Raw genomic sequence first — 20777 nt, 5'->3', positions numbered from 1 at the left:
ATTTCTGAAGCAGTGGAATTCCTCAAAATGATTGCACAAGAACGGAACTCTCAAAAAGTTTCCTGCCCAAACAATTGATAAGCAATTGTTTATTTTGTCTTTCCTTCCCTTTTAGTATGTAGCTTGGTGGATATTTGATCCCTTTCTGAGGTACACTGGTACCCTGCTCCTGGCATAGAAGGTTAAATTAATACGAAAAAGTGCATTTTAGAAGACCTGTTTAGATATATTATATTATATTTTTTATTATTATTATTATTATTATTATTATTATTATTATTATTATTTATTACATTTCTATACCGCCCAATAGCCGGAGCTCTCTGGGCGGTTCACAAAAATTAAAACCATTCAAAGTATAAAACAACAGTATAAAACCATAATATAAAATACAATATAAAAGCTCAACCAGATAAAAACGGCAGCAATGCAAAATTACAAATTTAAAACCATGTTATTTAAAATTTATAGATTGTTAAAATGTTGGGAGAATAAAAAGGTCTTCACCTGGCGTCTAAAAGCATATAATGTAGGTGCCAAGCGAACCTCCTTAGGGAGCTCATTCCACAGCCGGGGTGCCACAGCAGAGAAGGCCCTCCTCCTGGTAGCCACCTGCCTCACTTCCTCAATTATTCCTTTAAATCTTTACACATATAGAAGTGCTTGAGTTTTTGACGAATGCCGATAATTATTAATATACAATATGTAGTCTGGATGAAATTAATATTCAGGAGCTAAACAAGATGGTGGAGGCTTTAATAAGCATGCCCACTCTGCAGCAGGTGTTGGAAGAGAAGGAGAAGGAGGATGAGATGAGAATCTTGCAGGTTTTAGCATAGATGTTCATTTTTTCCCCAGCATAGCCATATCTAGTACACATTGGATATTAACTCCATACTGTAGAAAATCACTTAGGCTGAAAAAGTGAGGAGATTTGATCTCATGCTCACAGCTTCTTTTAAAGAGAACTCCATGGATATGTCAGTTTTACTGGAGGGTTTGTTTGTTGACACTGCATCTATTTCTAGAGATTAGAATCAAACTGGATGTTTGCGCTGTGCAACCCTGGATGATTTCTATAGGGAAAAGACATAATATTGGAGGAGTTCTTTTTTAAACCATCATCATCCTTTCCCAGCCCCTCCTCCCAGTGATCAAAAGCAATGGGAGATCAGCGTGTCAGTGCACATGTAATTGAAAAGCTGATCTAATAGATGCATGGCTGATTACAGGCCAATGTTTGTGTCAGGAGTTCACAGCTAAAACTGTTGTCCGGGTTCATAATTTTAAATACTCCATGAAACGGTTCATTTAAAATGCTTACATAATACTTTACTTGGGGTGAGGGAGAAAAGGGGACAACAAAAAGAAATTATAATAAATTAACCAGTTAAAATTTCCCTTCAGAAGCAGCAGAAGAAAAGCCAAAGTCTCCAATTTTGGTTTGTTTTCATAGACATCACTGACATTGTTGTACAATGGTCATGATCAAAGAGGTATTTTTAAAAAACCTGTGGCAAGTGAGGAATAGTGGTTATAGTAGGCTGGTCAGGTGGGGAAACTGGGTCTAGCAACTTGCATAATGGCTATATCCTGTCCAAACTCTAGCATGAAGCAATCTCATCATGTAATGTTGGGGAACTTGCACAAGATAGGTGGGTGTATATGTGGTTAGTTAGAAACCTTGCTCATGCTCTGCTCTGATGACTTGATGATTGCTGCAAGTGTGTTGTACTATATTCTGTGCCCCAGTATACCCTTGAGTGTGGGCATAGCCAGCCGACTGAGCCACAACCTTTGTTGAACTCTTAACAGATACCACTTACCACCAACACTCTCTTGTGATTGGGTTTATTTTGTTGATCTCTGATGTTTTACTTGGTCCTTTATTTCCAAAGAAAGTAGAGAAAACCTGTGGCTCATGCGCGGAGCAAAATATAACAAAACATGTTATGAATGCTCGTAAATAACCCTTTAACAATCTTTTTTTCCAATTTAAGGAGAATCCGAACCCTCATTAGTTCATTTCATAGTTTTTCTTCAGTTGTATGACAAGTTTCAGTAGCAAGGGTACAACTCCACCAGCTGATTTTCATGTGACGTGATAAATTCTAGCAAGTAATCTCAAGTAGCAAGGTCATTCAGTTCTTATCAATTTTAGCACTCCTTAGTGCTAAAAAGTGTTGTTAACTTGGAACATTTACTACTTTAATAGGATATGTTTTAACATTAGCCAAAGCTTTTTGAACAAACAGATCACAATAACCTTCATTCTGGTCTTCAGGGTTACTCTCCTTTAGTTTCTTTAGTAGGACTTCTAATTCTTTTTAAAATCTTACTGTGAATATGTCAATGTGTTTATATTTCCCGTTATATTTTCCTGTGTTTATATAATTTCCACTGTATTTGCCTGTATTTCTTTCCATTGCAGAGACTGAGTACAGAGTTCAACTATCTGAACTTCAAAGCTATGTTTTAAGCGTGTGCAATAATTTTTATTCAAGTATCTCAGTCTTTAAACCAGATATTGCATGTTTAATATCTTTAATTGTCCACCCTCTAAAATGGTTTTAGGAGGTTGAGCTGGTATTAGAAGAGACTTTTGTCATAAATGTACATAACACATTTTATCCCATAATTTCAGGGCTCAAGAGAGTTGGGAGAGACTGCATTATAAAGTTCTCCCTACTACGTTACTGACTCCATTGAAAACAAATATGTGTTTTGGATGATAAACTTGAAACATGTATTTGTTTCCTCAACATATGTACCACCTTTCATTTTAGTATCTCAATGTTCAGAGGAGATACTGTGTTTTCAAGCAGAAAACAGCATGCCAAAGGGGCAAGAATAAAACCAAAGGCATTTCACTCAGCCAGTAATACATATTTCTCTCTTATATTTATCAAAAAGATTTTTCCCAATTCTGCATCCTTTGCCTTAACATTTAACATGAGATTTTGGCTGTCGATTTCTATTATTATTATTATTATTATTATTATTATTATTATTATTATTATTTTGCAGAATTTAGTGTTGTGCTATGTGTTTGCAGTCTGTTACATTGACAGTTATTCATATTTAATTATTTTTCTCTGTTATCTTGATTTTATAATAGCTGGAAACAATGAAAACAAAGGCCAAGAAACTGTGATGAAAATTAAAGAAGAAACTTTGAATGCAAAAGGTACTTCTGTGTTTCTTCTCAACTATGTTAAAAAACACAAAAACCTCAGCAATTTATTTTCCTCTAGATATATATATATAGATAGATAGATATAGATATATAGATATAGATATATATCAATCTACTTTATTGTGTGTATGTTTCAAAAACAGATCATGCTAAAAAACTGATTTCCATTTCCGTATAGTAACGTTTTGGATGGCTTTGTCCTTGTACTGCTGATTTTGGGTAGTAAAGTAAAGAAAATCTCTACTAAAGACCTTGAAGAATAGTAGGGGTGTTGAAGAAATCCAAAACGGATTGTAACGAGTTCAGATTTGTATGAATCTGCTCTGTGGCCAGCTTTTTCCGAGCCATGGGGACTTGCGGACTGTTTTTTCTTATTTTTTTGCAGAATTGAGTGTCATACTATATGTTTACACTCTATTCTCATACATCCTTAAAATAATCCAATTTTGTCAATGAACAGATATAATAGAACGAAAAATGCCTGACAATCTGCAAAATCCGTACTTCCCTAAAGAATAGACATTAGTGGGTTAATCACTATTATTTTAATGGATGTGTACTCTACCTTTTCTCCAGGAGCTCATGGCTATATATACATATATATGGTTCTTCATATCTTTTTCTCAGAACAACCCTGTGAAGTATGTTAGGCTGAGGTTGAGTGACCATCCCAAGAGCCTCATGGTTAAATAGAGATTTGAACTGGGTCTCCCCAATTCTAGTCCAGGGCTCTTTACTGCTGCACCACTATGGCTCTCTAATGGTCACAGTGGAACAATAAGACAACTTCATTTATTCATTTTCCCCCTTCAATATGGTGTACCCATCATGGAAAGAGATGCATATGTGAAATAGGATTCTACGTGTATTTCTTACCAATAGTTTTCACGTAACATGCTAGCAATCTAACATGCCTTGTACATGTTCCTCCATACAAAACGATAGAGGAGGGAGGGCGGGAAAGCCCAAATTTGCAGCTATATAGCAAATATACTAACTATTTTGATATAAAATGGAAATTAGGCTTTCTATAGTTTCTCTCCATATAAAACTTTAATTCAAACACTATTGGTACTTGACATCTTTTATCACATATAACTGGTGGTGCTGGGCTTCGTGTTGCATTTGTGATATTTAGTTCCTAACTATTTTAGTGATTGGTGATGAAGTAATTTATGAGTCTTTGATGTTCTATTTCTTGGGAAAGAACTCTAGAAATAAGGGAGTGAACAGTAGCAGCTGGTGCCCATCGGAAGACAGAGGAAGTAATGATAGGCAGAGCCATGAGTAACAACAGGTGAAGTTGATGGATGGGAGATTCATAGCTCTTATAAAAAGCCCGCCCCAAGCTTTCAAGATCAGTTGTGTCTCTCCACATAGCTATATGTGTACACAACACATTCTATGTCGTTCCTCATCATAACATAACAGCCTCACCCCACATATTCACAATTCAGGCATCACACGTAGCGCTAGTTCTCATGCTCAAAATTCACCATGCTTTCTGAATATCACACAAAAGTGCATAGAGGTTCTATGACCATCAAGGTTCCCTTCATGTTTGAGAACCATTGCTTTAAGGCAGCGGTGTTGATGCTCAGGTTTGCAGACCAAATCTGCCCTGCCTGTGGTCCCAATACAGCCCTCTGGGGTTCCCCAGATGGTCATGATCCTTCTCATTGTCCCACCCATTTTCTCCTGACTACCAATTATTTGGTGGTTTCCTTGCTTTTGCACCCTAACCCACACCACCTTTTGCCAGTCTTTTTTCATTCTATAATTCCTGCCACTTACTCAAGATGCAGTCCAAAGATCTCTTGATTGAAGCACTTCTTAGCTTCTCAAATCATGTGTAAAGAGTGAATGGTAAACTACTATTAGTTTACCTGAGCCACCAGGATAGGCTGGAATATTGTTTGTTGAGTTTGTTTACAAGTTATAATAATCTTTTGTCTGTACAAGAGTTTGTACCAAAGTCAGATTTGTTTTGCCACAACATTGCCCGCAATAGTATAGACTGGCTCAGTTCAGACAACACGTTAGTCAATGCAGTGTGAAAACTCCACTCAACAGTCGAGTTCTTAGTGGGGACACTGTGGTGTTACACCCCACAAGTCAGTTTCTTAATGTATGTCTATATTGGTAAGTCTGTGGTGGGTTTAGAATGTTGACCTGAATGGGTGGAATTGGCGTGTTTTGGGAGGGGGAGGATTGTGATGTATAAGGGAATGACTGAGGGGATTGAGGGAGACTTTTTAGGTACTCTTAGAGTCTTTAGCGCTCTCTTTGTGTTAGCTCTTGGTGTTTAGAGTACTTGGGTCTGGAGAATTTGAGGTTCAGTGTAGAGAGTGGTGTCTTTGGAGTGTGGTGTGCACATAGTTGATGTAAATTAAACAATACTGATAATAAAGAAAGCTCAAGAGTGATTGTGTGAGAGAAAGGAAAGTGTGTATGTGAATGGATGAAAGGTTTCAAAAAGGTTTTTAAATGATTTATTTTGAAACAAAGCTTGTGAACTTTTAAAATAAATTTTAATTATTTTGTTTTAACTACCACAAAAATCCCACGTGTCTGTTTGGCATAAATTATCTGAAGTTTATACATTTAGCACCCACTCTGACAATAATTCACCTCAGCACATATAACTATGTCTAATACAGACACATGTATTATTTTATATATTGAAATCCTTCTCCATTTAACCCCTTTCTCCACATAGTTTGGAGGAAGGTGGTTTTTATCCCTTGCCTCAGGTGTATCAAGCGGTGGTGCTTGGCTTGAGCAGGGAGTAGCCTCGGCCAGGCCTGGTGTTCAGATCCTGTGTCGTAGCAGACACCCCACAAAATATGTTCTAACTATACTGTTGTGTGACTGAGCTACTGTGGAGTTGAGTAAAATCCATTGTGACATTTAATTGACAGTTCCTTCGCCCTCTCTCCTTCCCTGATCCTCCCGATGGTATCCCATCAGCTATTGCTGTGAAAACACAATTCCGGTGGCTCTCCTAGAGTGGCACTCTTTCCTTTTGCCGCTCTTGCCAGAGAACTTTGTAGCAAGTGGGAAAAATCAATTCAACACAACGGAAAACTCCACAGAGCCCAACACACAACACAATGATTGTGCAGGAACTCTCCTCTGCACAGCGTGGGTATTCTGTGTGGAGTGTTTTACAAAAAAGCTCCACCGTTGTGTGAAGTTTTCCCGCTAAACAACATGTTTCTCAACAGTGGTGTAAGCCCCCCATTGCGGAGTTCTAAAATCACCATTGAAAAACATGTTGCCTGAACGGAGCCATCACACTTGGAAACATACATCATTTTTAAAAAGTGGTCTAACGAGCCCCATATTATTTGTTAAATCCCCCAAAGCAGCATCTCTGTAACTATCCAGCTATTTGATATAAAAAAGATTACTAATAAATACCCAGCACAAACACTGCCCCAGTCCATATTATATGCTCAAATAGCTTTGCTGTGTAAATTAAAAGAAGGACATTCACAGGCAAGCAAAGTCACCCTACAAGGCATTTGCCTTTAAAAAGTAAATCTGTTTACAAGAATATACGCTCAAGAACATAAGGGTCAAAATGCATTCCAGCATCTATTTTTTGATCATCAAAGAAACCCCATGAGAAACAGAAGGAATAGCAGAGAATGGAGATAAGAAAATACTCATAAAAGCAGGGAGAGGAAGGTGGCACGGTGATGGAGAACAGCGCTGTAATCCAATTGTTACACTTCAGCTAGCGATAGAGTCTGGGAAAAGCTGGATTTGTTAGCACTATGTTCTTTTTTTCAGCAGGTTGTCCTCAGCAAGTACCTTGTGCCTTCAAGCTGGTCTTCCTCAGCAAGGCAGTTTTACTTCCCCACTCCATTATTTACTTTTTGGTTATAGGCTATTAACCTTGACTTCCCCTTCTCTAATACTTAAAGAATAAAAGGGTGTGAGAGAAGATTAGGTTTAGCAGCAGTTGCAAAGGAACTTGAACTGGAATGCAGCTGCAGCTCCCAGATGTAGGAGAGTTGTCTGTGATGCCTCTCCCCCATCCCAGGTGTTGTGGCCTTGGAGGAAAATTCAGACTCATATATGGAGGGGACTAATTTAGGGTGTGGTCAGGCTGTGGAATGTAAGGAGGATGAGAGCTTGATTCTGCCTGGTTTCACAGAGGGAAACGGGCTGGAGGAGTTTGGTGGTCCTTGCCAGCTGCAAGATTTTGTCCTTGGGAGAGGTGCCTGAAGGGCAGGGCCCCAAGAGACTCCTTGTGGGAGACTCAGCAAAGGCAGTGAGAATCACAGACCTGTCTTCTTGGCAGTAGGTGAGATACAGATCATCATCAGACAAGCATTTTATAGCACGCTCATGACTGGCCACTTGCGGGTCCTTTTGATGATGCCGTCTGCCTCCCATGTATCTCCTGCTCCTTCTAGGTTTTTTTCCGTGACAAAAAAGACCCGGAAAATCCAACTTTCTGGGGTTGAAGCAAAACATGCCGCCATTTCCTGCTGTGTGCAGGAAAAGCAACATGATAAAACACCTACTGAATGGGCCACATGGTCATTGTTTACTTACATTGTGTTGTGAGATAGAAGTGTTGGGGGTGGGGCAATGGTAATGAAACACAATCCCCCCCTGCTCTGATAATGCTCTAAAAACCTTAAAGTAAAGCCTGAACAATGATTAGCCTTACATTAGGGAAAGAATCAATAGAAGAAATAAATGCAGGAGAGAAGAGATGTGTTTTGACTTGTATCTTAAAACAAAACAAAGAGGAAGACAGCTGATTATCTATGCCCCAGCAGAGAGGGGCAAAGAAAGAACACAAATATGAAAAATAGCAGAAGAGAGTGGAGACTTAGAAGCTTAGCATTTGATGGATGGAAGGACCAAGAAGGATAACAGAGAAAGCACTGAAGGTAGAAAAGAAGGGGCAAGGCCATGAGGAGACTTAGAAGAACAGCATGAAAGTCTTAAAGGGTAGAGTAACAAATGTAGAAATAATACAATATGGGAACCATTGAAGAGCAGCATGTAGGGGTGTAACATAATTTAAATACAAAAGAATAAGATTAAGTAAGCAGATGGGTTGAAAACAAAGATAAGGGTTGAGTTGAAACCAGGAAGACAACTAAGCAAAAGGTTGCAGTAATCAACACATAATAATTGAAAGTCTGAGAAAGGGTTTTAATAGAATCAGTAAAGAGAGGATGAGTGGGGGGGGGAAAACATTATGAGAAGAGAATTCACAAACCTTAGCTGGTTCAGCAGTGTGGGCTGAGAAAGAGAAAGATGATCTTAACTAGCTGAGAAGACTAGAGTTATTATTGTGACTTGAGAGAGAAGGTGAAAGTTTGGGGGTTGGTATAAAATAAATTCTGTCTTCTTTGTACTGTGTTTAAGATCTAAGCAGAAAATAAGCAATATTAGTATGAATATAGGGAGAGAAGGAGGGAACAGAAAGACTGAGCTGGATAGCATCAGCATAATTATAAGATTGTAGCCTAAAAGAAAAAAATGCCAAAAAGAAACACAAAGAGTGAAGAAAAGGAGCACAAGAACTGAGTCCTGAGGGCCTACAACAGAGATAGGAAACCAAGAAGAAAAAGAGCCATCAACACAGACACTAATAAAAGAACACTGTACTACCAAATTCTAAAGAATGAAGAGAATTAAGAAGCAGAGAGTGATTAGCTGTATCAAAAGATGAGGAAAGATAAAGGAGAATAACAAAGGAAAACGGCCTTTGTGACTCGCAGCAAAATTAGATGTGATGTGGAAGATTTACGATAAGAGATCTGCTGCAGATTTGTCAAAATGTAATCACTGTCATGGGAGCTGCTATTTGCCCCACATGGGAAAACACCCAGATACTATATAGGAAAGTTGAGGGAGGAGTAGGCTGAAGAAAACAAATTTCTTTGGAATAGCAGAGTCTAGGGGTATGAAAAGGCACAGATGGTAACAATGAAACCTGGGAATTGGGGTGGGGGGAAAGGATGAGAAAAGCTTAGAAAGAAGGGAAGTCGGGGACTGATCAGGGTAAAGAATAAAGATTTATTTATTTATTTATTTATTTATTACATTTTTATACCGCCCAATAGCCGAAGCTCTATTGAAAAGATCTTGAAAGATCTTGAAAAGATTTGAAAACTCAGGGTGAAGATGAATGAAACTTAGGAGATTAAGGTGAGCAAGATCTGAAAGAGGAGAAGGAACAGCCAAGATAAGGGATGCAGCTTGTATAGAGCTGACCAAGTCTTAAGTTGTGATCAAACAGATGTGTGGGACAATGGGGAGGGAAGGCTGGAGCCAAAAAATTGGGTGGAGGAGATGTGGGGCCTTGCTAGACGAGGCCTTAGCGCACTTTGAGGCCCGGTTTCCCTGCTGTGCGTCCAGATGACACACAGGGGAATCCGGGGTCAAGCCGTGCTCAGACCTCCCTTAACGCGCCATAAGCGAAGTTGCTTATGGCACGCCTTTTCCGCAGCCCCGGCCTGAGGCTGGGACTGCGGAACGTCTAGCAAGGTCCGTGGCTTTTTGCGGCTACTCACTTACTCGTGAGTAGCCGGGAAAAGCGCACGTGGCCCCTTTAACTAAATAAATAAATAAATAAAAATGGCCGACGCTACAGGGCTTCTGCAGTCCCTGCGCGTCGGCCGTCTAGGAGGCGGGGCGGCGCGCGCTAAAGTTAAAGTTAGCGCGCCGTCGCCCCGCCTCCCTGCTGGCTTATCCGGCAGGGTCTAGCAAGGCCCGTGTATTGAACAAAAGGCTCAGAATGTGAGTCACTATAGGTATTAAAATAACTAGGAATAACAGTTTAAAGAGAAGCAGGCAGGAAAAGGCAAGCCAGAATTCAAAGTCAGAAAAGAAAGATAAATAAGAATCAGGAGAGCAATAAATCATAGCATCCAATAAATTGTTAACTGCAGAACAACAGTAAAGAAGACCGAGCAAGGCAAAGAAATAACAAGGAACATAAACTAAGTAAGATCAATGGGAGTTGTGCAGGGAGTGTGAATTGAGAGCAACATCACCAACTAACACGGGTAAAATAGAAATGAGAAATAAATACATTAGAGAAAAGTAGCAAAGTTCAAAACCCAGCAGGTAAATAGAAACTGCAGAGGGCTTGGGCTCAGATGTCAGCAGGAGCAGAGTGAAAGGCTCTTTGAACACACTTGGAAGTGGCAGCTAACAAAGTTCTTTCTTCTTTAGTGGTGGATAAACCAAGGATATAATCACTTCAGTTACCCTGGATAAAGAATGAGCTATATCAAACCTGAACTGAGTAAGCATATTCATGATTCAAGAGCTCAGAGGGTCTTTGCAGAGGAAGTTCCTTTTCTGGGAGCGGTAACACTGCTTTTCTTGCATGCTTTTCTGTACAAAGTCAATAACGACAACAACAACATATTTCTTACCCGCCTCTCCCTCTGGATCGGGGCAGGGAACAACATCAAATACTAAAATACATAAAACTGATTAAAACATATAAAACTAATACATTATCAAAATAACAGCCAGACATCTTAAAATTCAACTGGGTAGGCCTGCCAGAAGAGATCAGTCTTTATAGCTTTTTTTAAATTCAGAAAGACTGTTAAGTTGCCAAATCTCTCCCAGCAGGCCATTCCACAGCCTGGGAGCTGCAGAAGAGAAGGTCCTCTGCGTAATGGTTGTCAGACTATTTTTTACTGACTGAAGTAAATTCTTTGTAGAGGACCTGAGTGTGCAGGGCTGATTGTATGGCAGAAGGTGATCCCACAGGTAACCTGGACCCAAACCATGTAGGGCTTTAAAGGTGATAACCAACACTTTATACTTCACCCAGAAACTAATTGGCTGCCAGTGAAGTGATTTTTATAGTGGTGTAATATGGTCATCCCTAGGTGTACAGGTGACCAACCTAGCTGCCATATTTTGAACCTGTTGAAGTTTCCGGACTAGGCACAAAGGTAGCCCTATGTACAGCGCATTGCAGAAGTCAAGCCTTGAAGTTACTGGTGTGTGCACAACTGTCTTTAGGTCTTCCAACTCTAGGAAGGGGTGCAGCTGGCATATCAGCTGAAGCTGATAGTAGGCACTTGTGGTCATCGCATCTATCTGGGCCGTCATTTGGAGCGACGGATCCAAAAGCACCCCCAAGCTGCGAACGCAGACTTTCAGGGGGAGTGTAACCCCATCCAGAACTGGCTGACACACCTCCAAACCCAGGTTGTGGCCTTTGACAGCAAGCACCTCCGTTTTGTCTGGATTCAGCTTGTTTGTTTTTCCTCATCCAGCCCATTACTGCCTCCAAGCATTCATTCAGAGGAGACACACTATCCTTAGCTGACGCTGTTGTCGAAGGCATAGAAAAATATATTTGGGTGTCATTGTCATACTGATAGCACCCCGCCCCATACCTCCGGATGATCTCTCCCAGCTGTTTCATGTAGCATTGGGGATAGGATGGCACCTTGTGATATGCCATACAAAAGCTCCTTCTTTGAGGAGCAGCTATCCCCAAGCACCACCATCTGGAACCTGCCTGAGAGATAGGATTGGAACCACTGAAGCGTGGTGCCCCCGATTCCCAATCCCCCCAGGCATTCCAGAAGGATACCATGGTCAATGGTATTGAAATCCACTGAGAGGTCCAGAAGTACCAGCAGGGACACACTCCTCCTGTCAATACTCAAGCGTAGATCATCCATTAAGGCAACTATAGCTGTCTCAACTCCATATCCTGCCCTGATGCTGGTTTGAAATAGATCTAGAAAATCTGTGTCATCCAAAAGTGCTTGGAGTTGGAAGGCAACTGCCCTCTCAATTACCTTGCCCCAAAATGGAAGATTTTGATACTGGTCTGTATTTATTAAGGTCCAGCTGGTCCAGGGAGGGCTTTTTTTTAGAAGCGGCTGCACCACCACTTCTTTTAAACATGATGGAAAGCTCCCCTCCCTGAGAGATGCATTAATAATATGTTGTAGTTGTAATATACAGTAACTGCATCTCCTCCCTGGACGAAAAGCCAAGAAGGACCGGGACTGAGAGGACAAGTCCTCCTCCTCACTCTTCCAAGCAGTTTGTCCAAGTCCTCAGTACTCACCAACTGAAACTGATCCAGTGTAATCCTACTCTCGGAGTTGCTGGACACTCCATTGCTAGCTTCTGCTATAATGACGGTGCTAAGTCGGCTCTTATCCAAGAGATTTTATCTGTGAAATGTTCATTAAAGGCATCACAATGAACTACCGAAGGCTCTAGGATCAGGTTCAGGGGGGAAGGTGTCTGAGTTAGACCCCTCACCATCCTGAACAGTTCTGTTGGACGAGAGTTCACAGACTCAGTGCGTGCAGAGAAGAAAGCTTTCTTCACTGCACGTATTGCCACCCCATAGGAACGAAGATGTTCTGTATGTCTTGTCATGTCGGATATATGTAGAGTTTTCCGCCATTGGCGCTCCAGTCGTCGTCCTTCCTGCTTCAGTTCCCTGAGATCTTCTGTATACCAGTGTGCCCGGTTAGAAGCAGGTTGGAGAGGACGTTTGGGGGTGAACAGTAGTGAGAATAGCACAAGTAATTTTATTTTTTGATTGTGAAAGCAATAGTGTAGAAAAAATAGGATGACCGCCATTGGGCCCTCTACGGGCTGGGCAACATCAGAGAGGGTGGCTGGGTACACTGGCATCAGTGACCATAGGTATTCACACAGACATTATCATTACCCACCCATTGTGTGCTTTTTCATCCTGAGAGAGGCAAGGGATTTGGTTGGCATTGGGAAAAGCTGCTTCTCCCAGTGCTGGCTGAGTCAGGCATCTCTCCCATGTGCCTCTCACTGTCCCCATCAGGGGTGTCAAGAGGCGTGTGAAGGATGACTCGGTTGCCACTGGGAGTGACTTCGATGGTCAATCAGGCATCTTCTCTGCATGCCTCTCACCATCCTCATTGGTGGGGGTGAAAGGAGTGCAAAGAAAGAAACAGCCGGCATAGGGAACAAGTGAATGCTCCTCCCAGCGCAGCCAAGTCCCTGGGTTTGTGTGATGCATGGTATCGCCATGGGCAATTTGGCCAAGGGATGTCCTCTGGAGAAACCCGAGGAAGCCCCATGGGCCAGTTGCAGAACCTCCATGAGCTGCATTAGGCCTGAGGGCTGGAGGTTCCACATCACTGATGTAAAGGTTCAGACTAGAGCAGTTAGTTGAGCTTTTCTTTTCTGTTTCAGGGACCTAGAGAACATTAGCCTGCTGGGTTGTGTGTAAGCAAGACAAAGGTGGCATATAGCTTCCATGCACTAGGAAGATGCTTTCAAACCTGAGAGAAGAAAATATTATTATTATTATTTGTAATGGAATGAACACAAACTATTTGCAGTGCAGGATAGCAGTTATGACAAGCCAAATGGGAACAGAACATCAGTGTGACAGTAAGCAAATCCTAATAAGATTCCTGTGAAACCTTTTTAAAATAACTTGTGTAGACATATTTTTGAACAAGATTAGGCTTCTAAATCTGTTTGTGTGGAAGGCTGGCAAAGGATTAAATATGTCTTAAACTGGAAGCCCATTTTAAAGAGTTGTCTTTCAATTTAAGATAGTGTCACTGAGCTTGAATGAGTAATGCTTGTGCTGCATCCTCCTTCTTGTGGCTTGCTAAGCAACATCAGAGAGGGTGAATAGTGGCAATTGGCCAGGCCAGGGACAGGAATGCAAGTGTCCTCTTTTTTGTCTCCTGATTGGTCAATTTCATCCAGGGATGTGTATAAAATGGCATAGTCTCACAAGGAGACACATTGAAACTGGACTGAGGCTATTTGTTGTACGGTTCCTGAAAACTTTCCAACTAAAGCCATGATGAATGTATAAGCCAGCGCCTGCTAATATCCCGGTGAATGAAAGAAAGGACAACACATTCTGTGGTGCTAAGATGCAGGTTTGTAATACAGTCCACTCTGCTGTATCTGATGGCTCTAGTCTAGAACACTTTGATGTCCCAGAGTTTAGACATGAATATGGAACATTGCCCCCTAGAGCTGGTTGGATACAGTGCTGCACCATGTAACACAATAGTAGGAGTAGGAGTAGTAATAATAATAATCTTTCAACTATGTTGCTAAGGCTCTCCTAAGTTTAGAGAACATTCAACTGTGAGATTTAGACTGAAATATGAACTGAGCTCCTTTTCCACACACACACACTGGATTTACATGGACAAAGATTTTCATCGTGTCCTAGTTTTTCCCATTGGAAGCAAAATACATCTGGCATTTATGTACCTCAGGACAACTTTATTCCTTCCGTTCTTGTGGAGTATCGGGCTTAACCAAGAATAACACTCACACAATTGAAGTATCACTGATTCAAGCTGGAGGCTGCTATCTTGGAAGATTTTCACACTATATTTAGGGGGCCTGGTAGATTCCCCAAAACAATGTTTCATCACTACAGGTTCAGAAAGAGAGAAGCAATTGCATAACGTAATTACTTCATAAACCTGTCCTGTCATTTCCTTTTTTTTTAATGCAGCTTTTCAAGTTGGAAAATCCAGTTCATTTAGTGTGCATGCAGAATAAGGTATTATGATAATGCTTTTATTAGTTATTTATTAGCTATCATAAATTCACTATATGTTATTCATTACACACCTCTTCTCATTGAGGCGCTTCTGATTAAAATGGCTTTGTACTTAATTTGCCACCTGGCTTTTACATTTGCCCTCTTGGATCTCATCTTTGTAATTACTGTGAAGTTTTCTCCTCCGTGATTTCTTATTCCTAACACATTCGTACAAGATGTCTGGTTGTATTTCATGTATTCATTAATAATCTGTGCCTTGAAATAACAACTAAGCCAAAACCTGGTTTCATACACAGGGTGCTTATACCAGAAGAAATTGGATAACTGATGGTGTTGCTGATGTGAATTTGTCTGATTATGCATAGGTGGTTACCACAATAAATAGCAATGATTTCGATTGCAGACTGGTCCCATTCAGCTGTCCATCAAGATGAGGCTAGGGCCGGATCTACACTATTGCTTTAAAGCACTTTATAACAGTTTTATAGCGCTTAAAAGCAGTTAAAGCGCTTTATAACTGTTATAAAGCACTTTAAAGCAGTAGTGTAGATCCGGCCCAGGTGGCTTAGAATTGGAAAAGATTCTGAAGCACAGAGGTGGAGAATTACCAGTAAAATGGAGGGGGAAGAAGTCTGTTACAAATATAGGAGCAACATCCATGTCATAAATATTTCTCATAAATATACCTTATTTTCAGATTGGTTTTACCTGCTGCACCTGTCTCTGTATTTACTGCTGTTTGTTTTGTTTTTGTTTTAATTTTATCTGTTGGCTTGAGTTCCTCTTTAAACTGCTGTAAGCTTGCCTAAGTGCTACAAATGCATTGGTCAGGTGAAAGATATATATTTGTAATCATTAAGAAAACAAATCCATTTCACTTTAATTTGATGAGTACAAGAGAAATGTGTGGTAGGTAGGGCTCATTCTTTACCACACTACCATCAGTACAGAGTCCTGTATCCAAGAGGACATAGTTCATAGTTCAGTTAATTTATGTGAACTGCACAGAGAGCTTCAGCTATGGGGTGGTACACAAATGCAATAAATTATTATTATTATTATTATTATTATTATTATTATTATTATTATTATTTATGATCAAATGCTGTACCAGTGCTTTTGGTCCTATTAATTCCACATTATTTTTGAGGTCTTGTTGAAGTAAGTGTGTGTGTGTGTGTGTGTGTGTGTGTATTTAGTAAGCAGAAACCTTACTGATCCTGGAATTTCACCACAGTAAAGAGAGATAACTTTTGGCAGGAAATAATTTCCACTGGAAATTTTCACTGAAAGTTTTAGATTGGGGCATTTTATTGTTTTTTTGTTGTGTATCTGATATTATCTGTCACCAGTGTCTGATTTAGTTCCTTTTTATAGCCAGCATTTATATCCTAGACCTTTATTTAGCATTCTGTCTACCACTATGTTCTCTAGCAAATATTAATATTGATTTTCACACAGCTTTGAAAAAAAATGGAGCTCCTCAAACATTATTTGACCAAGTGACAAAATAAATTAAATTATCTTCCAAACATTTAGGCTGACCTAGTTAAACTATCCTTTATTGCTGGTTTACTTCCAGAAATGATCAATAGGTCTTGTTGAAAATGTGTACATGATTCACTACCAGGTCTCCTATTGGTCTTTCCATCTGCTGTGTATGGTTTCGGGTCCCGTCCCCACAAATACAACTTGTATATTACTTCATTCTTTCTGTCAGGTATTCAAGCTCTCTGCCTTGGTTGGGGATTATACACTACTTTGTATGCAGTTTCCCCTTAAAATTATGCATAGGTCACTCACAAAACACAGAAAATATTCCAAGAACAATAACACTGCATTAACATTTCTGTAACTATTAATTTCAACAAATATATCACTTCATCCAATAAACATAGGCCGCATTTTCACATTGTGATAAGTCATCAACCCTAGTTTAAAAAACCATGATGTGCACAAGCAGCCTACTTGAGCATACAGCCCGATTACTCCCACTGCACTCTTACCTTTCAAGGAAGTGGGTAAACAAAATGGGAAACTGCAATTAAGCACAGCTTCCCTTTGTCAGGAATGATGGTTAATTGCTGCCAAAGAAACTAGGATTAGTTTGCCCACTGGAAAAGGAGAAGTGAAGTTCGAGCCATTGGGCTGCTCACACCAGTTCACTGCTTGTGTGCATTGTGATTTTCCCAAGACTGAGTGGGATGGTGCTCTCACCCTCATGGCGATACCCAAAGGGGCAACTCAGTTTGGTGTCGCTCATGCCAGGAGCCCAACAACAACAACAATCAGCTGCCCACATCAACCCAGAGATGTTGCTGTCACATGTTGGGAAGAGTGAAAAAAGAGCATATTATTATTTACTAAACTCCTCTAACAGAAAGAAGATAGAATAGAGCATTAGTAAAACAACAACAACCCTCCGCCCCACACACAAATTTCAGCTTTTAGCAATAAATCAGGGTTGAGAATCACTTTCATCTTAACTCTAAGCCATCAGTAATCTACTGGATCAGTTAGGGGCAGGTTATAGTTGTGAAACCCAGGACCAGTAATGAATTGTGGACTATTCAGTTTGTCATCAATGTCAAAACAGAATATTGCTCACCCATGAGACTGCAAAAAGTGTTGGTGGCTGAAGATGGGTTGCTCATTTTTTAAATTTCCATCTCTAACGTGTCTTAAACGTATGGCCCCCACTGTTCTTGTTTATGCATTTGAAACAGTCATATATTAATGATAAAAATGTATACACTAGTTAAGTGTTACAAACTACTAAGGATATTTCCATATGCTACCTTTCTTCAGTGGGTAGAGTTTGTGTACTAAGATGGAAATGAAGAGGAAGCGAGAAGGACTTCCAAAAAAAGAAAAAAGAAAAGTGGTAATAGAACAAGGCTCTTGCCCACAAGTGCTGTTTTGGACTGTCTTATACCTTCCAAGTTTGCTAGTCTGTTACCTACCATTTGGATTTAGAATAAATCAGCAGGAGATGTGGGAAACAGCTCAATAGCCTTGAAAATATGTATCTCGGGGGTAGTCCATATATATCATTTATGCACGCAGAGTCTTTACTCATAACTCTACTTAACGAACAGGATGTTAAATCCAGTGTTAGTCTTATGTAAAATAAACTCAATAAAATGAAAACTTAAAATCAACATAAAAAAACAGCAAGTGGCCAGAACTCATACTACTTCTACTTGTAAAGTCAGTGGGGTATTTAGCCTTTTTCAGAATTTTGTGGGTGGTTTGGATTAAAAATGTAGATACCACTAAGTGAACAGCATCTGTATGTCATACAGCTAGTTAGGACACAATTAACATGGGCCTTTAAGGTTTTATGGAATTAATTAACAACCAGTCGTGATCAAAAGGTCTTCCCAGCACTGTACGGTTGAACTATTGTAGCTTGACATTTTCCCTTTTGTGCATCTGCATAGTACCACTGATGACGACAATAAGTTGAAACAGAAAATTCATTCACGCCAGTGCTAGCAATTCAGATACTTAGGTTTGAAGTAATAAGGCACAATGGCTCCTTGGCTCTTAATACTAAGATTTATTGTAATGCTACAGCTTGTTAGATTTCATCACAGATTTTGAGCCCGCAGCTGGTATTCTCTTTTGCTTCTCTTTGGTACTCTTGGCAAGAACAAGTGCTTTTGGCTCTGGCTGTTCCTGGTAAGGAGCAATAGAGTTGCATTTTCTAACATATTTTCTTTTCATTTATAGAGAAAGCAGGTGGTAGCAATTACATCAGCTACCTTGCTCGTGCTTTCTTTGTTTCACTGTTCTTACATATGTATCAGCAACACCCTATATTGAAGCTATTAAGAGTCTTATTTTGGAGGGAGGATGGTGGAATCCTGGCCTTGTATTATTTATGACACTTGTTTCCATCTCAAGCAGCCTGAAGAGTATGTTGAGATTTTGGGAAATAGCAAGGAAGAAATTAGTTGATATTCAATCTAAGTAGAATAAAGCAACAACAATAGATCATGAAACTGTTTTTAAAAATGAAGATGGTTGTAAATATCAAGCTTGAAAATAAGCCCAGCATGATAAAATAATTTGTATGTTAATTTGCATTTCTCATCCTTTTCCCAATGGATTTTAAATAGTCGCATTGCTGTGCTGTCCAACTGTTACAGAATGGAACACTCCCTATTGAATCCATTCCTTGCCAAATTCCTGACTAGTAGAGGGAGGAGTTTCATCATGTCCAATACAGATTAATTACATAAATATTCAGTGTGGACCAACAGAATAAGCCATACAAACTCTTGCCACAGAGATGAATTTAAATTTGTATTTGTCATATTACAAACAAGCAACTAGGAAACAAAGTAGTATTGAAACTGACAAAGAGAAAAATTGTTAACTAACTTAGTTGACATTAGTGTTATATATATTGAAAATACACGGCACGTTGACCCTATTCTGCTTTGGAATTACTGCATGGCTTGTATTTTCCGTAATTTAAGAAGGATTATGAGTGTAATTAAATTCCAGTTTACTGTTTTAAATGTGTAGAAACCTTAAATCTTGACAGGTAGATTACTGGAGCAGGGGTTGGCTGCAATAAACACAAAGCAAAAGTCTTCTGGACTTAGAAGCAGTTCTACAGAGCGTTCAGTAACGAAAAGGAAAGCCAGACAGAAGCTATTGGGTTAAATCTATGGTCAAACCTACACAGAGTAAGCCCATTGAAATTAATGGATTTAAGTCATGAAATTTAAAGTTTTAAAACAATGTAAAAATATAATTAATATTTTAGATATTACCATTCCTTTTTCAGGCTTCTGAATAGCAGTATGTTCCCTTCTTTAGCAGTTTTCCGCTTCTCTTGATAGTGATAGGAGTGCTTTGGGCACTTTTCCTACTAAAAACAAAGTATTTGTGTGTTAGATTGTGATAAGGCAGATCTAAACAATAGCACTTTATGTTGCTGAGTTGATATTTTAATTATTTATACCAGATTGTTTCCCTTTTCATTGCTGTTTGGTACCTTTAATTCTATTGGGGCATAATTGAACTGGTTAACACAGTGGGCTTAACGATGCTGGAGAAAATCAGGCTTGTGAGCTTTTGGGGGACATTTGGCTGGCCATTGCTGGGGGAAAAGGGGTCCAGGGGAGAGGGATGTATGTTCATATTTTGGGAATTTAGGCCTCAGCTAGATGAGGGGGGTCAGAGGGAGGTGATCTTGTGATTTTATGATTGCGAGATCGGCGCCTGGTTCACACATGGTGCACGACGTCGCGTCCACCATTTTTGTTTGTTTGTTAAAGTGCACGAGCGCTCGTGCGCAAATCGTAAGTATTTTTTTTAAAAAACAAACTAATTTTCCCTGCTCCCCGCATCCCACTCCTGAGGACCTCTGGGCCCGGCTCCCGGCTCCTCATGGTTACTCGCGAGGAGCCAGAACAAACCGCTATGCCAGGCCACACATTCTGCGGTCTCGAGATCGCTTCACGAGATCGCAGAAAAAGCGGGCTACAACTGTAGGGCGATATCCCGGGTCATTTGGACGCACAGGGACGATCCCGGGGCAAACACTGGGATATTACCCCGTCTAGCTATGGCCTTGGTCTATAAGTGGGGGGGGAGTCCAATTACTATTATTAGTAGTAGTACAAGGGGAGACCGTTACATTTTTGTTTAAAAAGCGACAACTGTGAAGTGTGATTTCTTTATAGAAATGTAATGGATTGTATTGATTTGAAAACTGAAATCTTTGAACAGGCTAGGGCTATAATGATAATTAGACAATAGTGCACTGGTTTTCAATTCTGTAACTGAGAAACAAAGCATAGTTATGCAACCATGATTATACTGTGTTTTAAATGTCCTTCTACCTGTGGAGAATGGTTATGATGTTCATAATTTGGGTAAAAGGTAACAACCCCAGAGTTGTTTGTATCATGCCATTTATATTAGGACAGCCTTTCCCAGCCTGGTGCCATCCAGATGTTTTGGACTTCAACTCCTATCAGTCCCAGTCTGCGTTCCCAGTGGTCA

The 20777-nt window shown here is 40.0% G+C and overlaps 1 protein-coding gene and 1 long non-coding RNA gene across 2 annotated transcripts in view; one reads left to right on the top strand and one right to left on the bottom strand.

The window, feature by feature from the left end:
- LOC134398813 (uncharacterized) overlaps window positions 1-20777 on the bottom strand; it is a 265472-nt gene that overhangs the window by 168692 nt on the left and 76003 nt on the right. The window lies entirely within an intron of this gene.
- Window positions 1-20777, top strand: part of LOC134398812 (E3 SUMO-protein ligase ZBED1-like) — a 126273-nt gene that overhangs the window by 30602 nt on the left and 74894 nt on the right. Inside the window, exon 4 of the mRNA XM_063126346.1 lies at window positions 3119-3187. Within this exon, the coding sequence (XP_062982416.1) occupies window positions 3119-3187 (69 nt within the window). The remainder of the gene's footprint in view (window positions 1-3118; window positions 3188-20777) is intronic.

This window comes from Elgaria multicarinata, chromosome 5 (genome assembly GCF_023053635.1).
Source record: "Elgaria multicarinata webbii isolate HBS135686 ecotype San Diego chromosome 5, rElgMul1.1.pri, whole genome shotgun sequence".
Classification (NCBI taxonomy): domain Eukaryota; kingdom Metazoa; phylum Chordata; class Lepidosauria; order Squamata; family Anguidae; genus Elgaria; species Elgaria multicarinata.
The sequence above is the reverse complement of the archived record's forward strand: the minus strand, read 5'-3'. Positions and strand labels throughout refer to the sequence as shown.